This window comes from Sminthopsis crassicaudata, chromosome 3 (genome assembly GCF_048593235.1).
Source record: "Sminthopsis crassicaudata isolate SCR6 chromosome 3, ASM4859323v1, whole genome shotgun sequence".
NCBI lineage: Eukaryota > Metazoa > Chordata > Mammalia > Dasyuromorphia > Dasyuridae > Sminthopsis > Sminthopsis crassicaudata.
In genome coordinates this window covers 616,877,808-616,905,520 of record NC_133619.1, presented here as the reverse complement: position 1 = coordinate 616,905,520, position 27,713 = coordinate 616,877,808, and the positions used below count along the sequence as shown (strand labels likewise).

Genomic DNA, 27,713 nt, shown 5'->3' with positions numbered 1-27,713 from the left:
TGGAATTGCCTTTGATTACTGAACTGCTGAGTTGATCATCACACAATCTTCTTGTCACTATGTTCAATGTTTTCTGGTTCTGCTTGCTTCACTCAGCATCAGTTCAGGTAAATCTTTACAGGCTTTTCTAAAATTTAAACCCGAGGAGGCTGGAGAGAATGGGGACATTGAAGTTCTGACTTGCTCGGTAGGGACAGTTCCAAAGTCGGATGCTTAGGAGGCATTGCCAAATTACTCTATCCCAGAGCTGTCTTAATGCCCTCTCCCTTCCCCACTCCCATTGAATACTGTATATTATCTTTTAAACCTTTCTCTTGGAGCTTTCCACAGTCAATCATTTACAGCCACTCCAGATAAACATCAAGCTTGGGAATGGCTGGAGTCATATTGCCTTCATTAGAATTTTTGCTCCATGAGGGCAGATGCTTTTCACCTTTGTTTTTCTATTTGTAGAGCTTAGCCCAATACACTAAGGGATTGATAAATGCTTGTTTGCTGATTAGTTGATTGAGAAATTGATTGCTCAAGTGACTATCCTGACAGAAGGGCAAGAGAATGAATCACTTATGTCCTTGCTCCGTAATCAGGCTACATCTCTAGAAAGGTGTGTTCTTTTGAGTGCCATATTTTAAGTGGGATATTGATCAATCGGAGACTGTCCAGAAGAGAGTAAGTAGCCAGGAAGATGAAGGGCTTGTAGATCATATATGAGACTGAAGAAGAGAAGACTTCTCGAGGATATTTGGTGAGATTTGGGAACCCATGAGTGCTTTGTTGAATTATTTGAACAGGATTGCCCCGTAGAAGAAGGATCTGCATTATTATCAGAAGGTGGAACAAGGCTCAGTAGATGGAAGTTATAGAGCTGAGTAGTATGTTAGGAGGCTGAACGATAAACCATATCCAAACCATAAGCACTATCCAAAATGGTGGTCCCAAGAGGTACTCAAGTCAAGTCAACAAACATTTATTAAAAGCCAGTTCTATGTTAAGTATTGTGTTAAGCTGATGGCTAGGGGAGTAAGATTTCCTTAGCATAGGATGTCTTTAATTAAGGGTTAGATAGAATGCCTTTTTTCCTTTTTTTAAATTGGAGCGGGCACTGTGTTAAAGGGGGGACAACACTGGTGTCAAAGACAAATCCTGCCTCAGATACATACTCCCTGTGTGAGTTTGTGTACTTTTCTTAACCTCATTGTGCCTCAGTTTCCTCATCTGGTAAATGAGAGAATTGGACCAAATGGTCTTTATGGTCCCTTCCTGCTCTGTCTCTCTTAGTAAAGCTTTCACCTTCTTTTGTTCTATTTATTTCTCAGTCCAACTATACACACCCACACACACCCAGAAAGCTATCTCTTATAACAAAGAATACAAAAGAAAGAAAGAGAGGAGAGGAGCAGAGGAGTTTGGCAAAACTAACCAGGAAATCCTCCAAACCTGACAATACCAGGTGTACCAGAAGCTTTATTAGCTATTTTAAACTGCACTAAGACTTTTAGGACATCCTATATATACAGTATTTTACACCTATAGTTCCTCATCTCTCTAAAGCATAGAGAGAAAGGTATTGCATCTCTCTTCTTTGGGACTAAGTTCGGTCAATAATTCATTCAATTTTGTAGCAACAATAATGTTGATTATATCCATTTTCCATTAGAATATAAGCTCCTTGAGGTCAAGGACTGTCTTTTGGCTCTTTTTTGTAAACTTAGCTCGTAGGACAATGAGTGGCACATAATAATCACTTAATAAAAGCTTTGATAAATTATTGTGCCTACTGTTTACCTGGTTCTGCTGATCTGACCTCACTGTGTCAGTCACAAGATTTCCTATTAGGAAAATCATGTTTCTCTGAATTCTTCATAGTTTTCCTTTATTATGGTGCTGTAATATTCCATTGTGTTCATAAACCCCAGCTTGTTTAGCCATTTCCCAATTTGCATCCATCCTCCTTATTTCTACTTATTTAATAATACAAAAAACAATACTCTCATTTTATTATTATAGGACTTTTATTAATATCTTTGGCCTCCATAGGGAATATGACAAGCAATGGCATCTCTGGTCAAAGGGCATGGGCATCTTATTTTTATTTACTTTTTTCCATAATTCCAGATTACTTTCTAGAGTGGTTGGACCACTTCCACAGGTCTACCAACAATGTATGTATGGTGACCTTTCAACAATACTAAACACAGAATTGTTATTTCAACTCCAGATTAAATGAGGTATTAGAATAATAATTATGTATTCTAATTATTATTATTAACATTTATGTAACATTTTAAGGTTTACAAAGTACTTCATATATACTACTTTATTCCTCACAACCCTATGAGGAAGATGCTATTTTCCTATTTTACACATCAGGTATGATTTGAACTCAAGTCTATTTAACTCTAAACTTAGCCCTCTATCCACTATGTTACTTATCTGAAGAAGGGTTTTAGCAACATTGATAGCAGTAGCTGATATTTACATTGCACTTGCAGTCTATCAAACTTCTTTACATCTGATCCTCAGGCTGAATTTGTATAGGGGTAATGCAAATCCATTTTATATACAAGGTAGCTGAGGCTCTCTAAGGGAAGTTAAGGGCTCAAACTCTCATGCATCTGAAGTTCTAATTTTAAAATTCTCCTCACATCATTAAGATTACCATAGGAAGTACAGGAAGGCAGACTACTAGGCATGAGGATGCAGAAGCACCTAATCTGTTTCAACAAGACAGGGGTGATGAGATGGGGGAATATTGCGTATCAAAAGGTCTTCTTGGCAGAAAGTTTGGGAACCACTCTTGCTAAAAATGAAAATTTCCAGATTTGGGCAAGACGTTGTTTCCAAACAGGCCCTGATCTTCAGAATTAGCGTGGACCTAGTGAACATCTGGGAAAGGGGGGGGTTATTATGCTCAGAATTTAATTGGTCTAAAAAATTCCTTCCCTTTCCTTCTCCTCCTCCTATTTGCAGTGGAAAGTACTTGGGAGAATTGTAGTTTACAAAACAAACTCTGGCCTTGTCACAGTTTGACCTTTGAAGAAAAATGAGCATCCTCTTTTTGGTAACCTAAAAATGCTTAAGAGTTGGTTTTCATCCAAGCAGATTTTGAAGACTGGATAGATTCCTGGTACATTTGTGGAATTGCGATCTAAGCTTCAAACAGAGTTATTGGGAGATGCAATTTGGCAAATCTGGATTGGACCCAGTCTGGCCATTTAAGACAGCCCAAAGAGTCATTTCATTGAGTGCCTGATTTTATAAAAATTGAAAATGTGCTAAGACAAGATCTTTAGTGTGAATATGCTTAGAAAAAAAATTATTCAATGTTTTGTCCTTCCCCAGCTCTCTCTATCTCCACACTTCCTCCCTGCCTCCCTCCTTTGCTCTCTTCCTCCCTCCTTCTCTTCCTTCCTTCCTTCTCTTCCTTCCTTCCCTTCCTTCCTTCCTTCCTTCCCTTCTTCCCTCCCTCCCTCCCTCCCTCCCTTCCTTCCTTCCTTCCTTCCTTCCTTCCTTCCTTCCTTCCTTCCTTCCTTCCTTCCTTCCTTCCTTCCTTCCTTCCTTCCTTCCTTCCTTCCTTCCTTCCTTCCTTCCTTTTTTCCTTCCTTCCTTCCTTCCTTCCTCCACACTTCCTCCCTGCCTCCCTCCTTTACTCTCTTCCTCCCTCCTTCTCTTCCTTCCTTCCTTCCCTCCCTCCTTTGCTCTCTTCCTTCCTCCCTTCCCTCCCTCCCTCCTTCCTCCCTTCCTTCCTTCCTTCCTTCCTTCCTTCCTTCCTTCCTTCCTTCCTTCCTTCCTTCCTTCCTTCCTTCCTTCCTTCCTTCCTTCCTTCCTTCCTCCCTCCCTCCCTCCCTCCCTCCCTCCCTCCCTCCCTTCCTTCTTCCTTCCTTCCTTCCTTCCTTCCTTCCTTCCTTCCTTCCTTCCTTCCTTCCTTCCTTCCTTCCTTCCTTCCTTCCTTCTTCCTTCCTTCCTTCTTTTTCTTTCTTTTTCTCATTTTCCCTGCTTCTCTTTCTGTCTCTCTGTCTCTCTTGCTCTCAGTTTTCTCTCTTCAGTTCTCTCTATCCCTTTCTTTCTTGTACCCTGAACTTGGCACAACTTATCCTATAAGCCTGAAATGCATTCCTTGACTCTGACCTTAGAGTCTCCAGCTTTCTTTGAAGCTTAATACATAAACTATTGCCTCTTCAGGAAGCTTTTCCTCATTCTGCTCTTCTGCCTCAACTAAATAGGTTTTTATGTATTTTTCTATTATTTTTTCCAGAAGAATATTAAACACCTTGGGGGTAAGGTCTTTCTCACATCCAGCACATTGCCATATATGTTGTTGGTGTTTAATAAATGCTTATTAGATTGAATCTATAAAGTAGGAATGATAATTATTGCTTCCTCACCGAAGTGGCAGGATCCTGGATAGAAAGTGGGAGAGCTATAAAGGCCTTCTAGTCCAGTTATCTTTTTTTACAGATAAAGAAACAGACCCTGAGAAGTGAAGGTCACAAAGGAATTAGACATGGGATTTGAACTCAGGCTCTCTGTTCATGATTTTTCTAATACACAGGCCTACTCTGATGTGGAGGTCAAATGAGATTGAAAAAGGAAAAGCATTTTGTAAACCTTAAGATAATGTATAAATATGAGCTGTTATTATTCTTTGGGAATGAAGGGGTTCTGTAAGATCCCTTCCAGCTCCAAATCCCATGAAGGAGTCACCCTGCCCCATTTTTTAGACTGCCTTCTGGTTTGGATGAAGGAGCTTGCCCGTAGCCAGGAGCACAGAGAGTAAAAGCAGGGTGATGACACTGGGTCCCCCTTCCTGGCTTCCCATTCATCCCATCACCCCATTCACTCCACTCTCTCTGAAATGTCCCTGGGTTTACTTGTAGAACATAGTTTTCTCCTGGTCATTCTTAAGGCTTTGTCTTATATCAGCATAGAATTTCTTATGAGACTGAAATGAAGGTGGAGTCAGATCAGTTCAGAGCAACAAGAAAAGGAGATATCATGAGCCTCTAATGCCCAAGACTGGCAGTCCCATTCTCTTCCTTTCTTTCCTTCCTTCCTTTCTTCCCCTCCTTTCTCCTTCCCCCCAATCTTAGTCTCTTCTCTCCTCTCTCCTCTCAATATACTGTGTAATTTTTCTTCAAGATAATATAAATGTGTATATGTGTGTTTATGTAGATGTGTGTTTGTGTATACATCATATATATATATATATATGTGTGTGTGTGTGTGTGTGTATATATATATATATATATCTATATCTGAGTATGTATATGTATCTGAAAGAGAGAGGGAATTTTATGTAAATTCTCAAACTTGGTTGACGAATTCACTGATTTTTGTTAAACTTTTTTTCTTCTTTATTTATTACAAGAGATGACTCAGTAGGTGAGTAGAGGGACAAAGAGGGGAGGAGGAGGAGGAGGAGGAGAGAGAAAGAGACAGACAGACAGACAGAGAGACACATCTCCATCAGGATGTTCCCTATGTCACCACAATTACATATCCATCCCCTTATCCCTTTTAGCATTATTGTTCATTATTGTTATTATTATTGTTATTAGCATTCATCTCACTTTGTTCAATGAAAATCAAATAGAAACAATCACAGAACAAATCACTAGTCTACTATTATTTTGATATATTTAACATTATATAACTGATGCCATAGGTATAGAAAAAATATATTTTTGTAGCTGAATAAAACTGCTAAGATATAAGCTCATCTCTCTGTTGATCTCTGAAAGCATCCTCAGGACATCTGCCGGGATGATATGTGGCTCATGCTCACTGGTCCCTTAAAGCTGCAATTTCTTCTGCTAGATCTCGGTATTTTGGAAAGCTTTTGTGTTCCATGTAGCTTGGAGATTATGAGTATCGGGTATGACGACATCTATTAAATGTTGTTCACATGGATTTTTTCCCCTGGTGATTGTTGCAACGGTTGGGTCTGAGATAATGCTCTAATGAGTTTGGGCAGCTTATGGAGATCCACAATATATTTTGAGGTCTGTATTTGTGATATGTCAGAGTGGAGGTTAAATTGAATTCAAGTGTTCCTGTCTTCAGTTCTTTCCCTAGCTGCGATCGACATGCTATAGACATGGGAACTCCTAGAATTTGTAAGGCATGAAACTACTGAAAGGAACCTTCTTCTTCTCTTTATATATATATATATATATATATATATATATATATATATATATATATATATAAACTATCAAACTTGGTTACAAATTCATTGATTTTTGTTAAACCTTTTTTCTTTCTTTTCTTTATTACAAGAAATGACTCAGTAGGTGAGATTTGGGGGAGAGATGCTCAGAAATGAAGGTGATTAGAAGCAGCTAGATGGTGTAATGGGTAGTTCACTGGCCCCAGAGTCAGAAGGACCTGAGTTCAAATCCAGACTCAGATGCTTAACATTTAACTTCTTAGCTGTGTTACCCTGAGCAAGTCACCTAACCCCAATTGGAAGAAGGAAAAAAAGGAAAATAGATGTCAATAAGATTTAAAAACAAACAAACAAACAAAAACTCTTTCATTCTTGGTTTCTTGTTAGTTAATAAGTCAGAGATGAAGAAACACAGAAGCAGCATTGAATTAGAAACCAGAAAGCCCAAGACTGGTCTCTTTACTCTCTGGCTATGTAATCTTGCAAAAATCAGATCAAAAATGGGGCGGGGAATGAGAAAGAAAAAAAAAAAAGCAACAACAACAAAGGTGAAAATACTATGTTGTGTTTCACATTCAGTCTCCATAGTCTTTTCTCTGCATGCAGATGGCTTTCTCCATCACAAGTCTTTTGGAATTGCCCTGAATCACCTCATTATTGAAAAGAGCCACGTCCATCACAGTTGATCATCATATAATCTTGTTATTGCTGTGTACAATGTTCTCGTAATTCTTCTCACTTCACTCGTGAACTGATGTTCCTGTGAGTCTCCCCAGGCCTCTCTAAAATCATCCTCCTGATCGTTTCTTATAGAACAATAATATTCCATAACCTTCATGTACCATCACTTATTCAGCCATTCTCCAACTGATTTTTTTTTTCCTGACTGGCAGAATATGGGATGATCTCAACCTCTTTGCTTGACCCATGGGTCATCCAGGGGTAATGAGACCTTCTAAGTATAGGTGTCTTGCCCTACAGAACTATTTGCTTAATTTGCCCTTTCCCCCTGCCAGCCTCTACTCGGAGGGATCGCCCCTCCCCATTCAGCTGCCATTCTGACTCAGTGATCACATACTTTCTGAGGTTCCTGTCCTCCCCTACTCCAATACACTGGTTAAAAAGGTCCCTCATTGTTTTTCTGAAACAGAATCCTTCATTCCTGTGACCTGTAATCTGTCTGAATGTGATCTGAACCTCACCATGGGATGATCCTGGCCAGCACTGGGCATTCATTGTAAGTCCCTGCTTTGCATGGACCTGGGACCTGGGGACAAAAGTTTGTGGGTTGAAACTTGGCAGGTCCTGGGCCCTGTGAATTCCTCCTTTGTATGAATGTAGAACAGCCAATTTCTTTCCAACTGAATACAAGGGGTATCATTCCCAGTTATTCAGCCTGGCTGGCAGAGGTGTGTGTAATAGAACAGTGAAGACGTTTCTTTGTTATGGGAGCCGATAGCGTTGCCAGATACCTTGCTCTGTGCTCATCTCCAGGATGCTTGGATGTTTCAGAAACCTCAGTTTCCAGTGTCAGGAACAAATCTGGTTTACGTACAATGGAAAAAAAGATTCAGATGAGAGGAAGGAGACACTGAGTCCCATTCTGTGCTGAACAATCGAAAGAACTCTGGAATGGAAGCCAGAAGTCCTGGATTCAAATCCTGAGTCTGTCACTCCCTGTGTAACTCTTGACAAGTTGCTTCTTTGCCTTCTTGGGTCTATAAAATGTCTTTTCCTGCTCCAAATCTCTGATCTTAATTCATTCTCCATCTCTGACTCTTAGTCGCCTCATCTGTAAAATTAGATGTTTGGACTTGATAACCTTAAGGACGCGTACAACTCATCTTACAATCCTATGAATGTATTTTTTTTCATGTTCTGATTCTTCATTTTCTCATATGTAAAATGAAAGAGAGTATTAGATTTGGAAAATCTAGGTTACAGCTCATGTGATAGATTCTCCATTTGCCTCAGCTTCCTTGTCCTGTGATCTCACAAGACTTCCCCTTTTCTGGGCTCTTCTAAGTTGCCCTCCAGGGACCAGCTCTAGACACTCCAGAAATTTTTCAGGTTGGAATCCAGACTCTGGGTTGAATGGGTTGCCAGGGCACAGCCCCAAGCCTGCATTTTCTCACCACTAGGAAAGCTTTCATTGTTCTCAGTGTCTCCAGGATACATTGATGCAGGGCAAGGTTGCAAAAATCCAGTAAAGGAGGGGAACTGGAGCACCCGACAGGCCAACATTAACTTCTTTCTCCACTGTGTTCTCATCTTGGGGGATGCCATCCCTTTCTGGGGAAGGTTCACAATCTGTGGTTTACCACTTGGGATTCTGGTTCCTGGCCCTTGGATCGGTGAGAATGGGGGGTTATTTATACTGGAACTTTATGATCCATATTTGCATACAGTTAAATTATTTGAATGTTAGGTCCCTTATCCACCTCTGCCAATGATCACTATGCCCCACCCCCCATTGCTGTGTTCTACCAGCCTCACCCCATGCCAGCCTTTCCCACTGCATTTTTTGACTGCTACATCTGAGATGATGCTATAAGAATACTAAGTAAACGATAGCCTTTTTAAAAAATAATGTTTTATTTTCCAAACACACATAAAGATAGTTTTCAGCATTCATTTTTGTAAAACTTTGTGTTCCAAATTTTTCTCCCTTCCTATCCTTTCCAAGAAAGCAAGCAATCTGGTATAATTGCAATTCTTTTAAATATATTTCCATATTTATCATGTTATACAAGAAAAACCAGATCAAAAGGTAAAAACACACACACACACACAAAACAGAGAAAAATATTTAACAAACAACCCACAAAAACAAAGGTGAAAATACCATGCTTTAATCCACATTCAGTGTCTATGTCTCTCTCTGGATCTGGATGGCATTTCCCATCCCAAGTACAATAGCCTCTTAATCTACTTTCAAACACTTGAAATGGAGATTCTTATCTGTTGACTAAGACACCTGGTTCTGTGTGCTTTATTGCAGGTGAATGTTAAACCGAAGACATTAGCATGAAGGGCTGTTGGCAGGTATCCCCTGAATCCCTTCTGGTGACATTTGGTAGGTACCAGGCTCTGTGGGGTAATATTTCGCACTTTGAGTGAATCGTAGAATGTCAGCAAGGAGAAATGTTTTTGCTTTTACCTATTAATATCAGTGATATTTAGCACACTACCTTGTACAAAGTAAAAGGGGAAGGGAACAAGCATTTATTAAGCACTAATTATATTCCAGGCACTGTGTTGAGCATTTTACAGATATTTTCATTTGATCTTTATAACCTGGAAGATAAGTGTTAATTATTATAATCCTTGTATTACAGTTGAAGAGACTGAGACAGACAGAGCTTAATATGACTTGACCAGGATCAGATAGTAAGTATCTGAGACTGGATCTGAACTCAAGCCTTCCTGACTTCATATCCAGTGCTCTGTGCACCACCTTGTGGTTAATAAATTCTTATTGATTAATTGGTTTATAGGAACATATATGCAGAGCTGGAAGGGACCTGAGATTGAAGGATGTGACCATTTATTTAGTCCAGTCTCCCTATTTTTTAGAGGAGGAGCATGGGGTCCAGAAAGGTTAAAACTACAAGTTGCAGAGCTGAAATTCGAACTCATGTCACCTGGTTCCAAAGCTAGTCGTCATTCTACTGTCACACACTGCTTCTCACAAGTCTATTATAATGATGAGAATTGAAGTATTGAGATATGGTGAATACAGAGTGTACCTGGGAGCCAGGAAGACCTGAGTTCAAATCCAGTCTCTAAATAAATATAAGTCACTTGACCTTGGACAAGTCACTCTTAGTAACCCAAAATGACACTCTTAAAGACAATAAGTAAAAATGGAGCCAAAATGGCAGAATAAAAGCAGAAAATGAGCTTTCCCCTATTATCTTTGAATGATGATTATAAACAAACTGCAGTTCCAGGGTTGAAAAGCGTGCTTGTGGTCACTCACAAACCAGTACATAGTTGGGAAAATAGTAAATACACCTCTCTCTAGATCATAGCACCTTGGAAGAGACAAAAACTTAACAGTTCCTCAGAATTACCTCTGAAAACAGCTGCATAAAAACCCTGAAGCTTCAGATGGTATCCTCTCCATTTGGGAAGGAGAGCCCCACTTTGACATAGAGTTAAAAGTCAGGAAATAGAAAATGAGCAAGCAACAGAAAAAAAAAAATCTGATCAGGGAAAATTACCATGGTGACAAGGAAGATCAAAAACACACTCAATACAATACAATATAAAATGCTCGCATCCAAAGCCTCAAAGAAAATTGTAAAGTAATGAGGTCATGAAAGAACTTCAAAACAGATTTTAAAAACCAAGTAAGAGAAATAGAGGAAAAATGAGTAAGAGAAATGAGAATGATGCAAGAAAATCATGAAAAAAAAAAAGACTACAGATTGGTAAATGATACCAAAAAAACACTGAAGGAAATAACAACTTAAAAAACAGAATAAACCAAAAAGTAAAAAAAAGCACAAAAATCCAACAAAAAGAATGCCCTGAAAAGCAGAATTGGCCAAATGGGGGAAATGATATCTAAAAAGAGAAAAAGCCCTTAAAAAGCAAAATTGGCAAAGTGGCTAAAATATCCACTTTTAAAAAGTAGAATTGGCTAAATGATAAAGGAAGTACAAAAACTCATAATTGGAAATAATTCTGTAAAATTTAGAATTGGCCAAGTGGAAGCTAATGACTTTATGAGACATCAAGAAACAATCAAAATAATTAAAAAATAGAAGAAAATGTGAACTATCTTATTGAAAGGCAAAAGCCTACTCATCATTTTCTAGAAATTATCAAGGAAAAACTGTCCTGATACTTTAGAACCAGAGGGCAAAATAGACATTGGAAGAATCTACTAATCACTTGCTGAAAGAAATCCCAAAATGAAAAGTTCTAGGAATATTATAGCCAAATTCCAGCCTTCTCAGATCAAGAAGAAAATATTTCAAGCAACCAAAAGGAAAGAATTCGGATATAGTACAGCTAGCTACAGTCAGGGTAACACAAGATTTAGCCGTTTCTACATAAATGAATCAGAGGATTTAGACTACGATATTCTAGAGGGCAAAAGAGCTAAGATTACTATTCCTACCTACGAAAACTGAGTATAATCTCAGGAGGGGGTGTGGACATTTAATGAAATAGAGAACTTTCAAGCATTCCTGATGAAAAGACCAGAGCTGAGTAGAAAATTTGACTTTTAAATACAAGGTGCAAAAGAAGCACTAAAAGATAAACAGGAAAGAGAAGTCATAAGGGATTCAATGAGTTTAAACTATTTATATTCCTACATGGGAAAATGGTATTTATAACTCATGAAAACTTTCTTATTAGGGCAGTTAGAAGGAGTATACATAGACAACTCAGAGGGGTGAGCTGAAAAAATAAAATTAAAAGGTAAGAAAGAAAATGCACTGGGAGAAAGGGAAAGGTAGAATGGGATAAATTATCTGACCTGAAAGAGATCTTTATAGTGGATAGAGAAATGGGATAAGTGGGGAGGGGAACACATGAGCCTTACTCTCATTGAAAATGGTTCAAAGAAGGAATAATATACACACCGGGGTATAGAAATCTTCCTTACCATACTGATTTGGAGTACGGGGACTTGAGTTCAAATTCTATCCCTGATATATGACCTTGGGTATGTGCCATTTTCCTGAGGGGTTGGACTAGATGTCCTTTAAGGTCTTTTCGAGCTCAAGATCCACTACCCTCTATTTTCCTTTCTCCATGTCTTATACCAAAAGTGTTTTCTTTTCACATTGATGTTTTTATTATTAAATCATTTCAATCATTACTGACTTTTTGATTCCCTTTGGGGTTTTCTTGGCAGAGATATAGAAATAATTTGCCATTTTATTCTCCCATTCATTTTAGAGATGATGAAACTGAGGCACATATGGCTAAGTGACATGCTCAGGGTCACACTACTAATAAGTGTCTGAGGCTGGATTTGAACTCAGAAAAATGAGTATTCCTGATTCCAGACCCAGTGCTCTGTGTACTATCATGTGCCTTAGCTACATCTAACACGTATCTGAGGTATAATTTAAGTCCAAGGCTTCTTGACTCCAATTCCATTTTATGCCTCATGCCATACTGCCTTTAACAGTGAAGAAAGAGTTTGGTTTAGTGAAAGTCCTGGGTCAAGGGGCTGCTGGTTTTGGCCATTAGGAGCTATGGGACCATGGCTGTATCTCTTGACTACCTCTTGAGCCTCAGTTTCTTCATGCCAAATGGAATGACAACTTTTGCCCTCTGCCGTTTCATAAGATTACAAGGAAATGAGCACTTTGTAGATTTTAAAATGTTCCATGATGAGGTAGAGGAGCTTCTCCAGTATGTTCTTCTTGGAAGTGATCATCCTTCTGTGTTCACAGGAACACAGAATTAGCCTCTTTCCATTCTTCCCCAAAAGAAAAAACACAACACTAAATATAGCTATAGTGGGTGCTCTGTGACCACCAAACCCAAGAACAAGAGACACGGGAGAACTGGAATGGATTCAGATGGCCCATCCTCTCCCCTCAGTCCCAGGCTACAATGGGAAATGAGGACCCACACATGCTCTCAAACCATTCCAGGACTGTTTGAGGAACCAGCATTAGAAACAATGTGTGTACAGGGGCCAGTCTGGGCCTCTTTTCCTTTTGCATGAATGGAGGGGAGCCCAAGAAGGGGAAGAGTGTGAGAGGACACTCACTTGAATCAATCAGCACTCAACAAGCATTTATAAAACTCCTACTCTGTATATCTGGGGATACAAAAACACACGAGTGCGATGCTGTCATGGAACTTACAGTCTATCAGGAAACTCCTTCAACCCAGGAGGGCAAAGATTGTTGTTTTTTTTGACTTAGCACAAGTTTAGGGTTAGCACACATTTAACCATGTCACCCAGCATGGAGTAGATATTTAATAAATGCTTATTAAGTGATTGATGGTTAAGGTTTTGTCATCGCATAAATAAGCATATAAATAAGATATTATGTACTGACCCCATGCTATGTCCACAGGACTTTGAGCTTTAAATATCATAGCCCAAAAGACCTTTTTTTTAAAAACCTATTTTAAAGCAAGGGAGAGATGTTGATTCATCATAATTATCTAATGAGAAAATGCCTCTGAGGCATTAGGTTTCAGATGGCAGGATAAGTAATCCCTGTTTTGAGAATTGGAAGGAATGAGGAATTAAAAGCAAGATCTTGCCCATTTAGGGCCCAAAAATTCATCCCAGAGAGACTAAAAATATGACCTTTCTGCCAAGGGCTCCAGTGCAGGAAGGGTCTGTTGACAGAGGCAACGAGAAGCATTACCTTCCTTGGGTTCCAGCCCTCTTCTGACTCCATCTGACTGACCTAAGAGCTCTAAATCCTATTTTGAGTAGCTGTCTGATAAGGTACGAAACTGGCTGCTTGTTTCTTGCCTGGGGTACAAGGCTGCTTCCTGAAAGCAGAAGCGTTGTCATTTTAGAGTTAGAGAACTCGAGTTTAAAGCCCAGTGGTGAGGTTTCCCATTTACTGCCTATTTAACCTCAAGCAAATTTCTTAAATTCCCTAAACCTTACCTTTCTCGTCTTTAAAATGATAGGCAACTAGATAATACAGTGAATAGAGCGCCGGGCCTGAGACAAGAAGACTCCTATTAGTGAGTTCTAATCCAGTCTCATATGTTTACTAGCTGTTACTTGACCTTGTGTGCCTCAGTTTCTTCATTTGTAAATGAGCTGGGAAGGAAATGTCAATCCACTCCAGTATCTTTGACAAGAAAACCTCAAAGGAGCCCAAAATGACTCTATGGTAAAAATTAGGGGATAGGCTATATAGCCTCTGGGGTCCCTTCCAGCTTTTAGATAGAGAGTCCTCTGTTGCTGAGATTTCTTAGAAGTTGTCTCACTAGGCTGGAGTACAATCCTTTCTCAACAGCCTCTTAGAAGTCTTTGCTTTCTTCTCCGAGTTCAACTTGGCAGAATACCCTGATTTCTTTATTTGTTAGTGCTTTCCTACTTCCTCCTTTCTTCTCCAAGACCTCTTTTCCCTTCCTAGAAGCCTTTGAAGGCAGAGGCTGTTTTTCCTTTTGTCTTTGCATCCCTAACATTTGGAAATTACTCTGCGAATCGACCAATATTTATTAAATGCCTGCTATGGGTTGGACACTGTGGGAGACCCTAGGGATGCGAAGGTCAAACAGTTTCTGATTTTCTACACAGAGTAGGTGCTTAATAAATGCTTTTTAAATTAGAAAAAATATTTTATCCATTAATCAACAAGCATTTATTAACCTCTACTATTTTGCCAGATACTGTGGTAGGGAAAAATCCCTTCCCTCAAGCAATATCCATTCTATTTGGGTAACGATCAATATCTAATAAGGGGGAGAGCTGTTGATATTAACAAATGGGAATCCAACGAGAGGAGGATGACCAGAATTATGAGGGGATCTGGAAAGACTCTAGAGTAAATGGCTGTTTTTTAATTTGGAAAAGTCAAAGTGAAATTATAATAGCTCTTCCAATATTTGAAGACAGTCACAGGAAAAGAGATTAAACTTTGAATTAGCCCAAATTAGGACCAATGAAGAGATGTTGTGGAGTATCCCAAGTCTACACTAGAATGGTGCCCTTAAAAAAAAAAATCAATCAAAGAAACTGGAAATTTTTAGCCAGGAGAAAAAGAGACTTAAGACAGGAAAGGATAATTGGGGGGTTTTGTTGGTTTTTGCTGAGGCAATTGGGGTTAAGTGACTTGCCCAGGGTCACACAACTATTAAGTGTCTGAGGTCAGATTTGAACTCAGATCCTCCTGATTTCAGGGCTAGTGCTCTATCCACTGTGCTACCTATTGGCCTAGGGATAATTGTTTTTTAATATTTGAAAGGATGACATTTAGAATGGCAAAGAAGAGAACAAGCATTATTAAGCACCAGCTATATGCCAAGCACTATCCTAAATATTTCACAAATATTCTCTTAGTCCCTGAAGAGAGAACAGATTTTCTTTGTGGCCTCCAAAAGGCAGTACTAAGAACAAAGATAGAAAATTGTAGAAACACAGACTAGATTTGCCTTGAGAATTTTCTTAACAATCAAAGGTATATAAAATTAATAATGGTGATGATGATGATTATCATAACAATAGCAACAAATATTATCCATAATAAAATAATGATGAACTTCCGGCCAAGATGGCGGCGTGGAGGCAGACAGCTGCTTGAGCTCCTCGTTTTCTCTCAGAACTTACTTCATGACAAGCCTCTGACTTAATGCTTGACCCAGAAAGAAACCCACAAATTATCACCAAGAGAAGACATCCTTGAAATTCGCCAGAGAAGGTCTGTGTTTGCTCGGGGGAGGGTCAATCAGACTGGGCGCAGACTGAGGGCAGACAGCCAGAGCAAGACAGGCAGCTCACACAGCTCAGACCGGAGGGGGAGGGGTATGATCTCTGCCGTTTCTGTGAAAGGGCTTTTGCCCCAGTGTGGATGCTCCGTCTTGGCAGCAAGCCAGGAGCGGTGGAGAGGGTGTAAACACCGGAGGTGAAGATTAAAACCCCAGAAAGCCAGCGTCTCTCAGAGCCCGGCCACCCCCAACCCCCACCTGGACTGACTCGGTGCGTTCTCGGAGCCTCAGAGCGCAGACTCAGTACAGTCATTGCTGTTCTGTTAGTGGCTCTCTGCTGCCCTACCCCCAGTCTGTAGAGGAAGCCCATTAATACCATCCAGCCCTATCCCCCGCAAAACAGACCAATTGTTTCTCTTGTCAGTTTGTTTTCTTTGATTCCTACTCTGACAAAATGAACAAAAAATTCAAAAGGGCTCTAACCATTGACAGCTTCTGTGTGGAGAGGGAGCAGACTTCAAATGCTGAGGAGACTAGGAACAGATTGTCCCCAGATGTATCCCCTGGGAGGGATATAAGCTGCTCCTCAATACAAAAGAACCTCATAGAGGAAATCAAAAAGGCTCTCACAAGAGAGCTGGAAGAGAAATGGGAAAAGGAAAGGGAAGCTTGGCAAGAGAGCCTGGAGAAGTCATCCCATGCATTCAAAGACAGAATGGATAAAGAAATCAAATCATTGAGAAACAAGATTAGTGAGCTGGAAAAGGTAAACAACTCCAAGGAAAACAGGATTAGTGAGCTGGAAAAGGTAAACAACTCCAAGGAAAACAGGATTAGAGAGCTAGAAAAAGAAATCAGCTCTCTAAAAAATAAAATGGATAAAATGGAAAAAAATTCCATAGAAGATAAAAACTCAATTGGACAATTACAAAGAGATATAAAAAAAGTGAGTGAAGAAAATACATCATTGAAAATTAGACTGGAACAAGTAGAAATGAATGACTCAAGGAGAAACCAAGAGGGAGTCAAGCAAAACCAGAGAAATGAAACAATTGAAAAGACTGTCAAGTACCTTACCAGAAAGACAACAGACCTGGAAAACAGATCCAGGAGAGACAATTTGAGAATAATCGGACTCCCTGAAAAATGGGAGGAAAAAAAGAGCTTGGACACCATTTTCGAGGAAATTATCAAAGAGAACTGCCCAGACGTTTTGGAAACAGAGGGTAAAATAGACATTGAGAAAATTCATCGATCACCTACTGAAAGGGACCCTAAAATCAAAACGCCAAGAAATATAGTGGCCAAGTTCAAGAACCATCAGACAAAGGAAAAGATATTGGAAGCTGCTAGAAAAAAACAATTCAGATATGGAGGATCCACAATAAGGATAACACAGGATCTAGCAGCATCCACATTAAAAGAACGCAGGGCCTGGAACATGATATTCCGAAAGGCTAAGGAACTTGGTATGCAGCCAAGAATAACTTACCCAGCAAGAATGAGCATCGTTTTCCAGGGAAGAAGATGGACATTTAACGAAATAAATGAATTCCATCTATTTTTGATGAAAAAACCAGACCTACATAAAAGGTTTGATCTTCAAATACAGAACTCAAGAGACTTCTAAAAAAGGTAAAAAGAAATCTTGAGAACTATACTTCTGTCAAAAAAATATGTAAAGAACATATGTACAATTTGTCTTAGAAACTAGAGGTGGAAAGGAGATTATATCATAAAAAAGTATAAAGTGGTGGTACTACATCTCATGAAGAGGCAAAGGTAACCTATTATATCTGAGAGAAAGAAAGGAGGGAGTTGAACATAGCGTGTATCAATAGACATATTAGATTTATGGTGAAACTTCTTCCACTTCATTGAAAAGTGAAAGGGAAGGAGTAAGCTAAGGGGAAGGGAATACAGTAATTTCGAGGAAAAGGGGTAAAATAAGGGGAGGATCTTTAAGGTGGGGGAGGGATCCTAAAAAGGGAGGGCTGTGAAAAGCAAGTGGGGTTTACCAGTTTAATACTGGATAGGAGGGTAAAAGGGAAGGAAAGGGGAAAAGCATAAGCAGGGGTTAATAGGATGGCAAGCAATATAGAAATAGTCCTTCTAACCATAAATGTGAATGGGGCAAACTGCCTCATAAAGAGGAAGCAGTTAGCAGAATGGATTAAAAGTCAGAATCCTACTATATGTTGTTTACAGGAAACACACCTGAAACAGGATGAGACATTCAAACTAAAAGTAAAAGGGTGGAGCAGAATCTATTATGCTTCAGGCAAAACCAAAAAAGCAGGAGTAGCCATCCTCATCTCAGATCAAGCAAAAACAAAAATTGATCTAATTAAAAGAGATAAGGAAGGGCATTATATCCTGCTAAAGGGAAGCATCAATAGTGAAGCAGTATCAATATTAAACATGTATGCACCAAGTGGTGCAGCATCTAAATTCTTAAAAGAGAAATTAAGAGAGCTGCAAGAGGAAATAGATAGCAAAACTATAATAGCGGGAGATCTCAACCTTGCACTATCAGAATTAGATAAATCAAACCACAAAATAAATAAGAAAGAAGTCAAAGAGGTAAATAGAATACTAGAAAAGTTTGATATGATAGATCTTTGGCGAAAGCTAAATGGAGACAGAAAGGAATATACTTTCTTCTCAGCAGTTCATGGAACCTATACAAAAATTGATCATATACTAGGGCATAAAAACCTCAAAATCAAATGCAGTAAGGCAGAAATAGTAAATGCATCCTTTTCAGACCATAATGCAATCAAAATAACATTTAATAAAAAGCCAGGGGAAAATAGACCAAAAAATAATTGGAAACTAAATAATCTTATACTAAAGAATGATTGGGTAAAACAGCAAATCATAGACATAATTAATAACTTCACCCAAGAAAATGACAATAATGAGACATCATACCAAAATGTGTGGGATACAGCCAAAGCAGTAATTAGGGGAAGTTTTATATCTCTACAGGCCTACTTGCATAAAATAGAGAAAGAGAGGGCCAACGAATTGGGTTTACAACTAAAATTGCTAGAAAAGGAACAAATTAAAAACCCCCAGACAAACACAAAACTTGAAATTCAAAAAATAAAAGGTGAGATTAATAAAATGGAAAGTAAAAAAACTATTGAATTAATTAATAAAACTAAGAGTTGGTTTTATGAAAAAAACAACAAAATAGACAAACCCTTAGTAAACCTGATTAAAAAAAGGAAAGAGAAAAAGCAAATTGATAGTCTTGAAAATGAAAAGGGTGAACTCACCACTAATGAAGAGGAAATTAGAACAATAGTTAGGAGCTACTTTGCTCAACTTTATGCCGATAAATTTGATAACTTAAATGAAATGGAAGAATACCTTCAAAAATATAGCTTGCCCAGATTAACAGAGGAAGAAGTAAGTAGTCTAAATAGTCCCATCTCAGAAAAAGAAATAGACCAAGCTATTAACCAACTTCCTAAGAAAAAGTCCCCAGGACCAGATGGATTTACAGGTGAATTCTACCAAACATTTAAAGAACAACTAACTCCAATGCTATGTAAACTATTTGAAAAAATAGGGATTGAAGGAGTCCTACCAAATTCCTTCTATGACACAGACATGGTACTGATACCTAAACCAGGTAGATCGAAAACTGAGAAAGAAAACTATAGACCAATTTCCTTAATGAATATTGATGCTAAAATATTAAATAAGATATTAGCAAATAGACTTCAGAAAATCATCCCCAGGATAATATACTATGACCAAGTGGGATTTATACCAGGAATGCAGGGCTGGTTTAATATTAGGAAAACTATTAGTATAATTGACCATATTAATAATCAAATTAATAAAAACCATATGATCATCTCAATAGATGCAGAAAAGGCATTTGATAAAATCCAACATCCATTCCTACTAAAAACGCTTGAGAGTATAGGAATAAATGGACTATTCCTTAAAATAATAAGGAGCATATATTTAAAACCTTCAGTAAACATCATATGTAATGGTGATAAACTAGAACCTTTCCCTGTAAGATCAGGAGTGAAACAAGGTTGCCCACTATCACCATTACTATTCAATATAGTACTAGAAACTCTAGCCTTGGCAATAAGAGCCGAGAAAGAGATCCAAGGAATTAGAGTAGGAAATGAAGAAATCAAATTGTCACTTTTCGCAGATGACATGATGGTATACTTAGAGAACCCCAAAGACTCTGCTAAAAAGCTAGTAGAAATAATTCAGAATTTTAGCAAAGTCGCAGGATACAAAATAAATCCACATAAATCCTCAGGATTTTTATACATTACCAACACAATCCAACAGCAAGAGATACAAAGAGAAATTCCATTCAAAATAACAGTCGATAGTATAAAATATTTGGGAATATATCTACCAAAGGAGAGTCAGGAATTATATGAGCAGAATTACAAAACACTTGCCACAAAAATAAAGTCAGATTTAAATAATTGGAAAGACATTCACTGTTCTTGGATAGGCCGAGCGAATATAATAAAGATGACAATACTCCCCAAACTAATCTATTTATTTAGTGCTATACCAATCAGACTCCCAAGAAACTATTTTAATGACCTAGAAAAAATAATAACAAAATTCATATGGAAGAATAAAAGGTCGAGAATTGCAAGGGAACTAATGAAAAAAAAGTCAGAGGAAGGTGGTCTAAGTGTACCTGATTTAAAGCTATATTATAAAGCAACAGTCACCAAAACCATTTGGTATTGGCTAAGAAATAGACTAGTTGATCAGTGGCATAGGTTAGGTTCACAGGACAAGATAGTGAATAAAAATAGCAATCTAATCTTTGACAAACCCAAAGATCCCAAATTTTGGGATAAGAATTCATTATTTGACAAAAACTGCTGGGAAAACTGGAAATTAGTATGGCAGAAACTAGGCATGGACCCACATTTAACGCCACATACTAAGATTAGATCAAAATGGGTCCAAGATTTAGGCATAAAGAACGAAATCATAAATAAATTGGAGGAACATGGGATGGTTTACCTCTCAGACTTGTGGAGGAGGAAGGAGTTTGTGTCCAAGGGAGAACTAGAGACCATTATTGATCACAAAATAGAACATTTTGATTACACCAAATTAAAAAGTTTCTGCACAAACAAAACTAATGCAAACAAGATTAGAAGGGAAGTAACAAATTGGGAAAACATTTTTACAGTTAAAGGTTCTGATAAAGGCCTCATCTCCAAAATATACAGAGAATCTACTTTAATTTATAAGAAATCAAGCCATTCTCCAATTGATAAATGGTCAAAGGATATGAACAGACAATTTTAAGATGATGAAATTAAAACTATTTCCACTCATATGAAAGAGTGTTCCAAATCACTATTGATCAGAGAAATGCAAATTAAGACAACTCTGAGGTATCATTACACACCTGTCAGATTGGCTAAGATGACAGGAACAAATAACGATGAATGTTGGAGGGGCTGTGGGAAAACTGGGACACTGATGCATTGTTGGTGGAGTTGTGAAAGAATCCAACCATTCTGGAGAGCAATCTGGAATTATGCCCAAAAAGTTATCAAAATGTGCATACCCTTTGACCCAGCCATACTACTACTGGGCTTATACCCCAAGGAACTACTAGAGAAGGGAAAGGGTCCTGTATGTGCCAAAATGTTTGTGGCAGCCCTTTTCATAGTGGCTAGAAGCTGGAAGATGAATGGATGTCCATCAATTGGAGAATGGTTGGGTAAACTATGGTATATGAATGTTATGGAATATTATTGTTCTATAAGAAATGACCAACAGGAGAAATACAGAGAGCCTTGGAGAGACTTACATCAACTGATGCTGAGTGAAACGAGAAGAACCAGAAGATCATTATACACTTCAACAATGATACTGTACGAGGATGTATGCTGATGGAAGTGGATTTCTTCAACATAGAGAAGAGCTAATCCAATTCCAATTGATTAATGATGGACAGAACCAGCTACATCCAGAAAAGGAACACTGGGAAATGAATGTAAACTGTTATTTTTACCTTCTGAATCCAATTCTTCCTGTGCAACAAAAAATTCGGTTCTACACACATATATTGTATTTAGAATATATTGTAATATATTTAACATGTATAAGACTGCTTGCCATCTGGGGGAGGGGGTTGGGGGAGGAAGGGAAAAAATCTGAATAGAAGTAAGTGCAAGGGATAATGTTGTAAAAAATTACCCATGCATATGTACTGTCAAAAAATGTTATAATTATAAAATAAAATAAAAAATTAAAAAATTAAAAAAAAAAAATAATGATGATTATATCAATAATAATGATTACCTAATAATAATAATGAACATTATTATCAATAATAATAATAATCCCTAGCACTTTAACATTTACAAAGCACTTTACAAATATTATCCCATTTGGTGTGAAATAGGGACTGTCATTATCCCCATTTTACAGATGAGAAAACTGAGACTGAGATAAGTTTAAGTAACTTGTCCAAGGTCAAGTGCTAAATTAAGAGGAATTGGAGATTTCCTGTGCAATGTGAGACTTTAGTTGGGACTTAAAGGAAGCCAGAAGACAATAGGCAGAGATGAGGAGCAAGAGCATTCCAGCATATAAGAAGTATTAATTAAAAGTTTGTTGACTGACTCACTAGTCACGTTGCCTCTCTAGTCTTAGTTTGCTCTTCTGTAAAATGGGGGGTTGGATTGGATGGCCCTTATGGCTCTAAATCCATGGTCTTAAAGTCTTAATTAGGAGGAAGATTAGGTCAGAGGAGAGCCAAGGATGGTGGTCACCGCCATTAATAGAGTTGTCATGCTTGGCTTCCCATTGCCTGCCTCACCCCCATGGAGGCAATTTGAGATTAACCTGAGCCCATCAAATGTCATGGTACTTTGCAAGTCAGTTCCTCTGACCCCTGTCAGGGGAAGATTCAGTTTTGGGGTGGAGGCCGGATAACAAGTCAAGCTTTTAAAAAGATGACTCAAATCAGCCTCTCAGCCGCCTGGTATGTGACCAGGCAAAGTCCTAGGAGCTCATTTCCCTCCCAGTCACTTATTATAATAATCATGATGACACTCCACTTGGGTTGTCCCCTGGTGCCTCATAGGGTATGGAGGTGCCCCTGGCTATTTGGAGTCTGGCCATGAGAGCCTCAGCTTGGGCCAAGCTGGAGAGGCTTCTCCTAAATATTTGTCCACAAAGAGTCTAAGAGGTGCAGTATCCCTGAGTGATGGAGAAGCCTTCCTTAATGAGCTCTTTGTGCCTCAGTCCCTTCATCTATAAAATGGGGATGATAGCCCCTGCCTCCCAGGGATCAAGTGAAGTGAAACAGATAGGATGATAAGATTATAGAATCACAGCATTAAAACTGGAAAAAAAAGAAAAAAAAAAAAAGACAAAGTAACTCTTAGAGGCCATTAGAGGTGAGAAAACTGAGATACATAATTATTAAGTGATTTATTTATTTATAATTTATATTTTTATTTATATATCATTATTAATATATTTTTATTATTTATATTATAATTTATAATTACTGGCCTGAGCACTAAGCAACAAAGCCCAGCTTCTCCTTCCTGATTCTACTATATCACATTCCCTGTCAGTAAACCTCAGTTATTATTCTTTTCCCCAAAGAAGTGTAGGGAAGGGTTGATCTGATTTCACTTATGTAGAGATCTTTCAGTGAGAAAATGATATACCAGTACAGATCAACCAGTCAGTCAATAAGCTTTTATTGTACATTTAAACTATGTCAGACCCTGTGCTGTGTTGGGGATAGGAATAGGGACCCAATCTGTGATTTCTTTTGTGTGAAGAGTTAAAAGTGAGGAAATTCTACCAATATACCTCTTTTCCTGCACCTTGGAGCAAGGTTCTTTACCTGGGGTCCACAGGCCTGCTGATTTCAGGGGGCTGTGACCTTGAGTGAGAAAAAAAATTATATCAATATCTCAATACAAATTATTTCCTTTATATTCATATTTTTATTTATTTAAAAATATGATTCTTAGAAGAGGACCATAGGCATTATAATATACTGTGAAAGGAATCCAGGAAGAACTCCAACTTAAAGAACTCTTAGAGATTCAATGATTTGCCTGCACTCACACAGCCATTAGGGAGTTTATACTCTAATGTGGAAAAAATTAAAATCTATTCCCAGATACAGTTAATACAAATTAAACTATGAGCTATGGAGATTGAATGTGGATTGAAGCATAGTGTTTTCATCTTTTTTGTTTGTTTGCTTTTATTTTTTTGTAGTTTTTTTTTTTTCCTTTTTGTCTGACTTTTCTTGCACAACATGACAAATGTGGGAATATGTTTAAAAGATTGTAATATTTAACCTATATTGGATTACTTGCTGTCTTCAGGAAGGGAGAAGTAAGGGAGGGAGGGAGAAAAATTTGGAACACAAAGTTTTACAAAAATGAATATTGAAAACTATCTTTACATCTATTTGAAAAGCTATTTAAAAAACAAATTAGAATATGATGGAGGTATGAGAAGAATGTAAAGTTCCTTGGGATGTGAATTAATTTCCCATTTCCCCATCTTACCTTCCTTTCAGATCTTTTGGTGACATATCCCAGAGGAATAGTTCAGGATTTGCTTGAAGGATTCTTGATGTGATCTCTTAAGAGCCGATTCCGTGGGTTATTTTACTTTATAAATAAACACAACTTCTACCGGCTCAGTATTTGAGGCAATGATGGCTCAATCCAAAGCCAATGGCTCTCACTATGCCCTGACTGCCATTGGGCTGGGGATGCTGGTGCTGGGGATCATCATGGCGGTGTGGAATCTCGTCCCAGGATTCAGTCATCCGGACAGACCATCAGCGCATGGGAACAGCAGCAGCCCCAGTGGTGGGATCCTCAAGAGCAAGACATTCTCTGTGGCCTATGTGCTGGTGGGGGCCGGGATCATGCTCCTGCTCCTTTCCATCTGCCTGAGTATCCGGGACAAGAGGAAGCAAAGGCAAGGGGAGGAGGAGATAGCCAGAATCCAGCATAATGCGGCTGTTGCATCTCAGACCCAGGAAGAAGACAGGTAAGGCGTGAACAATAAACCTTTACAAGGGAATCTACCTTTCCAAACTGCAGATTTGGTATTTGGCGGGAGGGAAAGGGAAAAAGTTCATGTTACTATATAATATATATTATGTAATTAATATATAACATATATAATTATATATGACAGATTTATTTATTATTATTATATAGAATTATATAGAATTATATGTTTTATATATATATATAATAAATAAATTTGTCATTGAGTGGATACTTTGCTTTTCCTCTATATACACTTCAGATGTTGAAGGTCCACTGCTAATCCTTGTCCCCTCCATTTCTCCTTTGGGCTGGGTGGCCAGAACTAATGGGGTGCCCTATGTTTGGTATATTACAGCCAGGAGGAGGAGGAGTCCCATTCGAGATACTATGTCCCCAGCTACGAGGAAGTGATGAACACCAACTACTCCGAGGTGAGAGAACTGAACCAAAACCCTGGGATGAACATATCTCTCCCTTCGTACGAGTCTCTGACGGGGCTGGACGAGACAACGCCCACCGCAGCCCAAGCTGACACGGACACCCACCTGCCGGACAGACAGAACTCCAGGCTGGCAAAACGCCTGAAGCCCCTCAAAGTGCGCAGGATTAAGTCCGAAAAACTTCACCTGAAGGACTTCCGAATTAACTTACCCGAAGGGAATCTGCCTCCTCCCACGATAGAACCTTTGACTCCTCCACCACAGTATGATGAAGTCCAAGAAAAAGCAGCCACAGATTCGCGGTCGCCAAACTGAGCTCTCCAGGACCTGAGCTACTCCGAGCTCTGTTTTGTCAAGAGACTCCAAATGAGCTGGAATGGCTTAGAGTTCTAAAACTGATGGACCCCATATGTATGTGTGTATCATATTAACTTTGATGGGAAGACAGGGCAGAGGTCAAGGAAGGGGATCAGGAGTACTAAAGCAGACTGACGTTTCACATAAACTTACATAGCAGAGAGATTGGGGGGAAATATATCTTAGACAACCGTAACTCTCATGTTAAGAATGCCTATTGTCTGTCTTTGATAGTGCCCTTCTCATTCCTGAGTTATTAGCAAGAATCACTCCTCTTTCCATCTAGGAAAGGAAAAGTCGTATTGTTTTTGTCTTTGAGTGTCTGTGCGTGTGTTTTCCTTCTGGTAAAAAAAAAAAGTGAGGGTTTTTTTGTTTGTTTCATTGAGAAAAAGAAAATATCTCTGCCTTTACAAGAATTTTGAAAGATTACCAGGACCCTGCAACAGATTGTTTTGTCACCCAACAGCAACACTAAAATGGGTCAGAGGCCTGGAACCAGGGATAGGTTTTGGAAAGCCGATGAAACTTTCAGTTCTTTGAGGGCCAAAAGTCTGAAGGCTTCCCCCAGTGGATGGGTGCTGCTCTCCTCTCTCTTGTATCATTGGGGAAATATTATCAAAATGTCTGATGTTTTTAAAAAGTTTTGTTTAAAATTGTGCAACCGAGTCATTTTTAAAATAAAAGTTGTTTTGTATGCAGTACATCTGTGTCCCAAACTATTCAGCCAAGTGAGCTTTATGGACCTGGTAGTACAGAAAAAGTACATTGGTTTGGACTCAGAGGCGCTTGCTCTACCACTTACTACCGTATCAGATAACATCTCTGGGTCGAGTTTTCCTCACCTAAAAATAAAATATTTAATGTTCAATTTTCTTTCTTTTTTTTCAGCAAAACTATAATTTTATCAGGCTAGAGAGCTCCTTAAGAAGACCTCAACTCCTCACTAGTTCAGGTGGACACGTTTTTTTGTTTTAGAGTTGCCCTATGAGGCTTTTAGTTGGGCAGGGTCACAGAGCTAATATGTGCTAAAGAGCAGACTCAAATCCAGGTCTTTGTGACTCTGAGATCAGCTGCTTCTAAGTGTGAAATGCAAGAGCCAGGGACTGGACTTAGGATCACAATGAATAGGAATCTTCATGCTTAACATATAGTAGGTGCTTAATAAATGTTTATTGGCTGACTGAGTATCAGTTAGTCAATAAGCATTTGTTAAATGATTATTGTATAACGGGCATTTTATTAAATGCTTTATAAATATTATCTCAAGTATCTCTGCAATTCCGATCCTCAGAGAGTTGTAGGGAGTATTAAGAGGCTTGCCCATGGATTTGAACTCAGGTGTTCCTTACTCTGAGATTCTCTACTACATCAGTGCCTCCTCTCCTAAGCTTTTAAGAATAATTAAAATATTTAATTTTTAAAAAATTAAATGAGCAATTAAATTCCTTTTTAGACCTTCAACCTTAAGATCCTAGAATTCCATTCTTTGTGATCAGCTAGCTCAGGAAAGCTCAAAAGACATTGGAACCAAATGCTAGTAACATTGACACATGGGGCAATCATGAGAATCTATTTCCTAAAAACAGAGAACACAGAATTTTAGAGCTGGAGATGCCTTTGGCTGAGCTGGATGAAGGCCTTGGGGAACAGGAGTTCTAGCCTGGGGTCAATGCACTTTAAAATATGAATTGATATTTTGATAATTGTATATCAATATAATAGTTTTTCTCTGTAGTTCTAAAGTTAGAGAAACCACTCCAAATGTTCATAGGGGCTATTTGTATCCAATCAGTGGCCGAGCATTCTGGGTCATATTGATCTGATCAGCCATAGTCAAACACATATAACCCAATTCTAACAGTGATGCTATTTTGGTCTTCTTTGAGAACAAAGGACAACAATCAACCGTATAATTTATCTATGAATTTGAATCATTGTTCTGAAAAGGGGGTCACAGGCTTCCTGAGACCATGACACAAAAATGATCACAACCTGGGGCCGGCCTCCTGTCATTTTAGAAAATGAGAAGAAAGAGAATAACAATAATCTTAATTTTCTAAACCAAGTTATGGTTTATAAAATATCTTCTCTAAAAGCCTTGTGAAGTCAGTGGTACAAATATTATCCCCATTCTACAGATTCAATCACAGACTCAAAGGAGGCTGGTAGTTATCAAAGCCAAATTTGAAACCATCTCCAGGGTATTTTCTACTGTCTCTCATTGCCTTTCTTAAAATACCAAGAATTCATATTTTTCTAGGACTTTTTTTTTTTACTGTTTGATATTTTATTTTATTT

At 38.5% G+C, this 27,713-nt stretch overlaps 1 protein-coding gene across 10 annotated transcripts in view; it reads left to right on the top strand.

Annotated features, from left to right (window-relative positions):
- Positions 1-26,116, top strand: part of TMEM51 (transmembrane protein 51) — a 98,065-nt gene extending 71,949 nt beyond the window's left edge. For 2 of the 10 annotated variants that reach the window (XM_074306211.1, XM_074306212.1), the window contains 5 exons: positions 9,171-9,245; positions 9,508-9,559; positions 13,479-13,610; positions 24,132-24,613; positions 24,974-26,116. In XM_074306211.1, coding sequence (XP_074162312.1) covers positions 24,270-24,613; positions 24,974-25,373 — 744 coding nt within the window. In that variant the 5' untranslated portion in view covers positions 9,171-9,245; positions 9,508-9,559; positions 13,479-13,610; positions 24,132-24,269 and the 3' untranslated portion in view covers positions 25,374-26,116. Of the gene's footprint in view, positions 1-7,319; positions 7,407-9,170; positions 9,246-9,507; positions 9,560-13,478; positions 13,611-24,131; positions 24,614-24,973 lie in introns of all 10 variants that reach the window. The other 8 variants (XM_074306205.1, XM_074306207.1, XM_074306208.1 and 5 more) reach the window with 5 other exon arrangements.
- Positions 26,117-27,713: the final 1,597 nt, after the last annotated feature.